Below are 9,411 nucleotides of genomic sequence, written 5' to 3' on the forward strand. Positions count from 1 at the left end.
TGTGAAACCATCAGGTGGCAACAAATTCTACACAGAGACTTTAAACAAGGTGATAAGACATAGTCCCTCCCTGCCTGGCTACAAAAAATGAAAACCCAACTTGAAAGTAACTGTAGGAAATGGAAAACCATTAAAAAGTGGCATACCAGATTACAAAGAGAACAAAATAGAAATTCTACGAGGAAAAATAAAATAACTGAAACTGAGAACTCCATGGAACAGTTTAATAAAATGTCACCCGAATACGACTGAACTGCAGCATCAAGGGACAAAACCTGGAAAAGACAAGAAGTGGAGCGAGAAGGCTACCACTTAGTGATGCAGAGCGAGGTCCCTAGAACAGGCTCACCAGCATCCCCTGGGAGCTTGTTAGTGTGCAAGGAGCTCCCCAGACCTCCTGCAGTGGAATCTGCGTTTTCAGTAAGATCCCTGGGGCATTCCTGTGCACAGCAAGTTCCAAAGGAGGGTCTGGCATACTTCCAGTCAGACACCCAGAAGGAAAGAGAGACCATATCTGAAGAGAAAATAGCAAAGAAGTTTGTACACCTAAAGCTATATAGTGAAACACTGTTGAAACTAAGAAAGTAAATATTAAGCAGCTGGATTTTTAAAAGACATTACTTTCTGATCAACAGCTGACAGCTGTCTCCTCATCAACAGTAATGGGAGCTGAAGACAGTCAGATGTTATCTTCCACGAGCTGAAGCACACATTGCCAGCGTAGAATTATATATATACCCAGGGAGATCATCTTTAAATAAGGAAGTTGAAATAAAGACATTTTCTGGCAAACAAAAACTCAGTTTGCCACTAGCAGACCTGCCCTAAAGCACATACCATAGGGCAGAAGGAACCTGATCCCAGATGGAAAATTGAGATGTATGAACAAATGAAGAACAAAAACCATGTGAACCTAAGTATATGTTGAATAAAGTTCTGTGGGGTTTAAAATTTTAGAAAGAACTGCACAGCCACATAAGTCAGATGAGGAATAGAGGGAGGCCCTCGAGCTACCCAGGAGGAGGGTCAAGACACACATTAACTTTTGATTGTATGAAACACCTATATTGTGATTCCTACGGTATCCGCTAAAATAATACATTTAAACTGGAATCCCAGAAGGAAAAGAAAGAATTTTTTAAAATGAAGATGAGGGAGAAACAGTTAAAGAAATAGTGAAGATATATTTTCCAGAATAAAAGTAAAAAGATGAAAGACCTTGGATTTAAAGGGCCCACAGAAGGCTAAAGACAAGAGATTAAGAAAAACATTCACCTAGACCACACTACAGTCTAAATTAAGAATACTAAAGAGAAAATTATAAAGATTCCAGAGAGGAGAAAAAGGTTTCGGTCAAGGATAAAGAATTACATTGAAAATACTACTTTAATGTTGGTTGTTGAAAAATCTGATGTCAAAATTAGGAAAAAAATGAAATTAGAAAGTAGAATTTTCTGTCCAGCCAAGCTATCATTCAAATATGGTGATAAGACAGAGTCCCTCCCTGCATGGCTACAAGAAATAAAAAATATCCTTAAGCATACAGCCTCAGAAGTTTTTCCACACAAAAACCCACAATGAAAAGAGTATTGGACATAGTACTGTAAAAGGGGAAGGGAAAAAAATCCAGATGACATTGAAATAGATACATGAGATAAGAGTGGGTTTTTTAATAATTACTAGGATCAAAGAAAAAGAAAAAAATATGCCTATAATAATGCAAAATTAGAAGTCTAGATAATGTTAGCAAGATGGGATTTGGGGAAAAGGGGAAGGACACCAAGGATGTGAAGAAATGCTTAAGTGCTTATAGAAGGAAGAGACATAAGATTCCTAAAATAGTAATATAAGATCAGAAAGAAAAAGGACAAACAGTAAATTAACATGGTAGAAATAGGCCCAAGCATATCAATGATTACAATAAGTAAAGATTCCCAGTTAAAAGGCAAAATACTGACTTACTAGATTTTTAAAAGTCCAGATACATGCCCCTTCTAAGAGATACCCACCACATAAAGCTGTGCAAAGGTTGAAAGTAAAAAAGACACATATCAAGAAAATTACTAACCAAAAAAAGCTATACTATCAGGTAAAATAGACTTTAGGACAAAAGCATTAAGGAAGGAAAAGTTGCTATATAATAAAAAATTGAGTTTATCAAGAAAACATAATAGTTTCACATATTATACATACAATAAAACAGCCTCAAAAATATACAAAGCTCACATTGATACTTAAGGGAGAAATCGATAAATCCTACAGGGGGAGAATGAGAGGTTTCAAAACATCCCTCAGTTGTTGATAGGTCAAATGGGAAAAAACAAAAAACAAACCCCAGCAAGGAAATGGAGATCAAAACAAGATATACAAAGACTTATGGGTGCAACAGAGAACATACTTTTCCTCAGGTATTCATGCAATGAATGTAAAAATCAATCATGTACCAAACCCTAAAGAAAGCCTCAGATTTACAGAGGTAGCATACACACCACAATCTGTGAAAAGACGTTTGAGTTAGAAGTTACAAACAAAATGATAAAAAAAAAAAAATCCCCACACATTTAGCATTTTTTTTTTATTTTTTAATAGATAGGGTCTTACTCTGCTGCCCAGTCTCTGCAGCGGTGTGATCATAGCTCCCTGCAACCTCAAACTCCTGGGCTCAAGCAATCTTCCTGCCTCAGCCTCCCGAGTATCTGGGACTACAGGTACGTGTAGTCCTAGGGTTTTTTTGTTTTGTTTTGTTTTTGTTTTTAAGAGAGAGGAGGTCTCACTATGTTACCCAGGCTGGTGTTGAACTACTGGCCTCAAGTGATCCTCCCACCTCAGCCTCCCAGAGTGCTGGGATTATAGGCATGAGCCCTCATGCCCAGCCTAGAAAAAACGTTTAAGTTGCTAAATAACTCAGGGGTAAAATAAATTAGAATGGAAAATTTAAAATACCTAGAACTGAATGATATGAAAGAGATCAAAACTGGCTGGATACAACAAAAGGCAATGCCTCAAAGGAAATATATTGCCTTAAATAGTTTAATGTTGGCTTTTCCTTTTCTGAGTTTCCATTCTAAGAAATTAGAGAAAGTTTAACATATAAGCCCAAAGAAAGAAGAAAATATACTTGAACAGAAATCAATAAAACAGAAAAAGGCAAAATAAAGAAGTTTGATAAAGCCAATAGTTGATTCTTTGAGGAAAAAAGCAACTGACAAAAATAGAAAAATATTGGCAAGATAGAAATAAATATTAATAATGGGCCTGGCGTGGTGGCTCACATCTGTAATCCTAGCTCTCTGGGAGACTGAGGTGGGAGAATGGGTTGAGCTGAGGAGTTCCAGACCAGCCTGAGCAACAGTGAGACCCCATCTCTACTAAAAAAGAAAAATTAGCTGGGCATAGTGGTGCGTACCTGTAGTCCCAGCTACTCAAGAGGCTGAGGCAGGAGGATCGCTTGAGCCCAGGAGAGTGAGGCTGCAGTAAGCTATGATCACGCCAATGCATTCTAGCCAGGGGCAAAAGATTGAGACTCTGCCTCAAAAAAAATAATGAAAAGGTTTAATATGACAGTTAAAACTCAGATGGAAAGGTCAAATTCTTAGAAAAATATTAATATAACTTATAAGAACTAACTCTAGAAGAAATTAAAAGCATGAATAGTCCTATAATAATTAAAGAAACTGAAGCAGTAGTTTAAAACTTAACACAAGGCCCAGATAATTTTACAGGTGAATTCTACCAATTTTTCAAGAAATGTTCCAATTTTATATAAAGTCTTATAGATCATAAAAAAAGAGGAAATGTTCTCTCCTGTACTGTGAGGCCAGGATAACCATCATACCAATCCAGGCTAAGATACCAATAGGAAAAGTAATAGTTCTACCCTATTTCACTTGTGAATATATAAGCAAATATGCAAAACAAGATATAACAAAATCTAATCCAATAGTGTATGAAGAAGATAACATTCTACAATCATGTTGAATTTATCTGGGTACACAAGAATTATTTTATATTAGAAAATCCATAAAGTAATTCACCATAGTAACAGATTTCAGTAAAAATGGATTCCAGAAAAATGTCTACAGCCACACCACCCTGAACTCACCTGATCTCATCTGATCTCAGAAGCTAAGCAGGATTGGGCCTGTTTAGTACTTGGATGGGAGAAAAAGTATTTTAGGTGCCTAAGATAGAAGGTTAATATACAAGTCAGTTGCATTTCTATACACTAACAACAAACAACTAGAAAAATGCAATTTAAGACACCAATGGTCATCAGAGAACATCAAGACCTTGTAATATTAATAAATCTTATAATATGTTCATGACCTCTATAGAGAAAATAACAAAGCTTTACTAAGAGAAGTCAAAGAGCTAAATAAACGGAAAAAGCTACAATGTTCATGGATAGAAAGATAGTATTGTAAAGATGTCATGATCAAAAAAGTCTAAAAGATGTATGTGTCTCTGGTATACAACAAATGTAGCATGTCAGATCATATGAAAAGATGGAACTGTTAACTAAATGGATCTGGGAAAAAATGGAAAAAGATGAATTGAATTGAGCCCTTACATTGTAACAAAAATCAACTTCAGATAAAGGTCTTACAGTAAGTAATAAGTCTGATTTTTTGTTAAACAATAAGTTAATAATTCTAAGTAAAACATATAGATGAGTGTCTTTAAGACCTTAAGAAAATATCTTAAGACATGAGAAATCACTGAGGCACTTGACTATATTAAAATACTTTTGTTCATTAAGAGAACTTTTTGCTCATTAAAAAACAATTTAAAGAAAGTAAAAAGACAATGTATAAACTTGGAGAAGGCAATCATAATGCCTACACCTAAAGAAGGATTATTTTATCAGAATTAAAATAATTAAAAAAGAATACATAAAGACCTTCTGAACAAAAAATAGAGCAAAAACAATCCAGTGGGAAAATGTGCAAAAGTCATGAATAAGAATTTCACAGAAGAAACATATATGGCCAGCCATATGAAAACCATAATCAACATTATTGGTAATCAGGAAAATGCAGATCAAAACCACAATGAGATGCCACTTTATGTTCATTTCATTAGCAAAAAATTAAAAGATCTGGTAATACCATGTGTTGAAGAAGATGTAGATCCACAGTATCTCTTTTACATTGCTGGTGGGAGTATAAATTGGCACAAACACTTTGGAAAATAGTTTGGCCTTACCTCCTAAAGATAAACCATCACATACTCTATAACCCAGTAATTCCACTTCTAGGAATATACTCAAGAGAAATTCTTGCAAGTGTACAATAGGAAACGTGCATGAGACTATTCCAATAGTAAAAACTTGGAACAACCCAAACTTATTGAATGAATAACTGTGATATATGCACATGACAGAATATTTTACAGACTAGTTAAAACAAATGAACCCCCACAACATGAAACAATATAGATAAACCGTAGCACTGTAATACTAAGTAAAAAAAAAGTCCCAAAAAGGTACATATATCATTATATTCTTTTTATACAATTAAAAACATGTAAAATATATGTATATGAATGTGTACAGAGAGAAAGAAAGAAACACTGACTTAAGAATACTTAAAGATGCAATAAAATTTTATTAAAAGGAAAGCAAGGGACTAAGAACCCAGGAGTCTTGCTGATGGCTATCTAAGCAGGGGATGGATTGGTGGGTTTTCTATATAGTTAGATATAAGTTTTTGTCAAGATTCCACCTTCCTGTTTGGGCAGCAGTACTGCATTAATAAAATCAGGCCATGCAATAAAGAGAGGGTGTCATGTACCAAGGATTATAACTAATCCAAATCTGTGAGGTCCAAAAAGGGCAGAACAAAAAGAAAAAACAAGACAGTAGACTTAAATTCAACGTATCTGTACAGTAATTACATTAAGTAATTTCAGACTTTTTTTTTTGAGACAAAGTCTCGCTCTTTTGCCCTGGCTAGAGTGCCATGGCGTCAGCCTAGCTCACAGCAACCTCAAACTCCTGGGCTCAAGCAAACCTACTGCCTCAGCCTCCCGAGTAGCTGGGACTACAGGCATGTGCCACCATGCCTGGCTAATTTTTCTATATATATTTTAGCTGTCCATATAATTTCTTTCTAATTTTAGTAGAGACGGGGTCTCGCTCTTGCTCAGGCTAGTCTCGAACTCCTGAGCTCAAACAATCCACCTGCCTCGGCCTCCCAGAGTGCTAGGATTACAGGCATGAGCCACTGCACCCGGCCGCACAAAACAGACTTTAAAAAGTAATTAATATTAATACTAGAGTTAAGGGACAGTTCATAATGATGGTTTAGTTCACCAGGAAGATGAGTTTTAAATTTGAATGTACCTTGTACCTGATAACATAGCTTCAAAATATATACAGCAAAACGTTGATAGAAGTATTAGGAGAAAGGGACTAATTTACAACCAAAGTCAGAAAGTTTGAACAACAGAACCAGTTATAGAACACTGCACTCAGTAACCGTACCAAACACATTCTCTTCAATCACATGGAACATGAGCAAAAACTGACCACATACCAGGACATAAAATAAATTTGAAAGGACTGAAATTATGCCAAGTATCAATATGTTGTCTGACTCCAAGGCAATTATGCTAGGAAAACAATGAGTAGAAAAACTGCCATATGTTTATAAATTTAAGAAATATGTTCTCAGCTAATCCATAGGTCAAAAAAGATAAAATGAAAATGTTTGTAACTGAATAATGAAGATAATACATATCCAAGCTCGGTGGGATTCAGCCAAAGCAGTACTTAGAGTGAAATGTGTAGCCTCAAAATGTGCATAATAGAAAAGCTGAAAGATAATAAGCTATGTAATTCCCAGGGAAGTCTAATGTGGTAAAACAGCTACAGGTTGGTGGAGTGAGGTACAGGGGATAAAAAGCAAGTTGCCTACAGCGGTTGGGTTTTGCTGGATCAGTTCATCCAGAGCAGACCCAGGGTGCTGGGGAAGGCCCACCCAGGCCAGAGGGAGCCCTGGGCAGGGAGCGCTGGAGGGCCAGGACGTGCAGGGTCAGGCAGGAGAGAGGTGGCCCGGGGGTAGGGCGCAGGTCCCACTCACCCCGCTGCCCCCACTGCCGCAGGGAGAATGCGGAGAACATGTACTACTTCTCCGAGTTGGCCCTGACCCTCAACGAGCTTGAGGATGGTGTGGCGCCCACCGACAGCCGCCTGCGGCCCGACCAGCGGTTGATGGAGAAGGGCCGCTGGGACGAGGCCAACGCCGAGAAGCAGCGGCTGGAGGAGAAGCAGCGCTCCACGCGGCGCCGGCGGCTGGAGAGCTTAACGCCCAGCAGCGGCTGCAGCACAGAAGAAGGTGAGGCCGGGCGCGGAGGGTGCTTGGGGCTGGGAGGGGTGTTTCCGCGGGGACAGGGGCGGTGTCCCAGGGAACAAGGCCCCCACCCACCCGCCGTCCGCTGTGCCCGCCCAGCAGAGAAGGAGGCAGACGCGTACTTGCCACTGTGGTTCGAGAAGAAGCGGGACCCACTGACCGGGGAGATGGCCTGCATATACAAGGGCGGCTACTGGGAGGCCAAGGAGAGGCAAGACTGGCACATGTGCCCCAACATCTTCTGAGCGCCACCCCTGCAGCAAATACAGGCGCCTGCATAGCCGGGTCCACCTTTTCTTTAATGCACTCAACTTAGTACTGAATGGCCCTTCTCCCACCGCCCCTCTCCTATTTCCTTTTATTTTTTTTATTTTTTAGCACTTTTTTGGGGCTCCCACCTTGGAAGGAGGAACGGCTGACCCAGGTTCTCTCCAGCCCCCAGGTGCACCAGGTCACCCGTGCCCCTTCATTACGGATTTGGGCCCCATCAGAACCCCAGCTCCCCATCACCAAAACTCAGGCCGGCTGGCCCCTGCCATGGGCTGCCCAAGTCACCAGCCCCCAACCCAGGGAGGAACTGGCCCCTCCTAGGGAGCCTCTTTTGACTTTTTTAGAAAAATCTCCATTTCTTTCCAGCCTCAATGTTTAGTAAATATTTTTAGAACAGCACTTAGCAGACAGCTTTCCAAGTGTGCTTTCTTGCCACAAAAGTGTCCGGGCAAGAACCCCTCCTTTTTAAGACATCAGGAAGCCAGACCCATTTGAGTTGGGAGCATTTTGTAGCTCAATATAGCCAGGCCCCGATTGTATCTGAGCTGCCCACCCGCAGCAGCCCAGGGCCCCAGAGAGACCAGAACGGAAGGTGGGCTGCCTTGGCCCAGCAGAGCACAAGGAGTTTCTGGATCTATAGCCCACTGATGGGGAGGGGGCACTGAGGGCATCCCCTTGTGGATTTGAGGGCAGCAGCCCCCAGCCTAGCTTGGGCCATGCTTGGGCAGCTCCCTGGCCCCCAAGAGGCCAGGAAGGACTGGAAGGCAGGGCCTGGGGGTGCTCCCCGCCCCAAGACCCAGGCCCCAAATCAGCAATAATGAACAATCCCTCAACTCAGCCTGGGCTGGAGACCCGGGCACCAGCAACCCAGCATCCTGCCTCGCCCTCAGGCAGCTCCTGGGCTGCCCCGTCTCAGTGCCCCCTGAATTCTTTATTTGCCTAATTTATATATGATATATAAATATATATATATATATTTTGCTTAAATTTCTATGGTATGTGAAAATGAAAAAAATGATGAAGACAGGGTATGCCTGTCTGAGTTTGGCCCTCCTGGTCAGCTGTGCCCTGTCCTTTCCTCGTAACCACTTCCAGCGGCTTCTGCCAACCCAGGGGGACTGGACCACCATGGCCACTCTCACAGCCCCTCAGAACCTCCCACTCCAACCTTTCCCACTTAAGTCCTGAAAGTTCATTGCAGGGTTTTTCTTTCTACTCCACGACTGGTTTTGTTTTTATAAAAAAACACAAAAGTGAAAACACCATGTGAAATGCCTTATGATGCCCACTTGAGAGGTGGGGTGTGGTGGGGTGGGGCAGGGTGGCCCCACCTGGCCTCCCTGCAGAGCTGTGGGATGTACCTCCCCCAATACTGTTTGTGAGCAAGCACCTTTTTGACTGGTAATAAAAAACCTTGGCTTTGGAGTTTTCCACTGCTCTGTCCCTAAATCTGTCTGTGGCTGGGTGGAGGAGGCTGACAGCACAAGTGACAGCCCAAGGTGGCATGGGAAGAGGAACATGCAAAGGTAGGTCTGTCTGGGGGTCTAGGCCAGGAAGGCTGCCCACAGGGCTGAGTCAGCACCACCTGGCACAAACTCAGGGGAGGGGTAGCACCCCTGCCAGGGGCTGTCTTGATGCCACCACCACAGGGCTGGCCTAGACCCAAATCCACCCCTCCCCTAGAAGGGTACTGTGTTAGCCACGTGCAGGCCACCAGCAGCCCCTCCTATCTTTCAGATCCTGGAGCCGTCTAGGGTGAGACCTCCAAGAAGGAAAGCCCACCCTGTGA

General features: G+C 41.5%; 1 protein-coding gene across 4 annotated transcripts in view; it reads left to right on the forward strand.

Moving 5' to 3' along the window:
- OSBP2 (oxysterol binding protein 2) overlaps positions 1–9,051 on the forward strand; it is a 143,259-nt gene extending 134,208 nt beyond the window's left edge. For 3 of the 4 annotated variants that reach the window (XM_045534484.1, XM_045534486.1, XM_045534487.1), the window contains 2 exons: positions 7,105–7,337; positions 7,452–9,051. In XM_045534484.1, the coding sequence (XP_045390440.1) occupies positions 7,105–7,337; positions 7,452–7,597 (379 nt within the window). In that variant the 3' untranslated portion in view covers positions 7,598–9,051. The remainder of the gene's footprint in view (positions 1–7,104; positions 7,338–7,451) is intronic. The other variant, XM_045534485.1, reaches the window with a different exon arrangement.
- The last annotated feature ends 360 nt before the right edge of the window (positions 9,052–9,411 follow it).

The sequence above is a fragment of the Lemur catta genome, chromosome 21, assembly GCF_020740605.2.
Source record: "Lemur catta isolate mLemCat1 chromosome 21, mLemCat1.pri, whole genome shotgun sequence".
Taxonomy (NCBI): Eukaryota; Metazoa; Chordata; class Mammalia; order Primates; family Lemuridae; genus Lemur; species Lemur catta.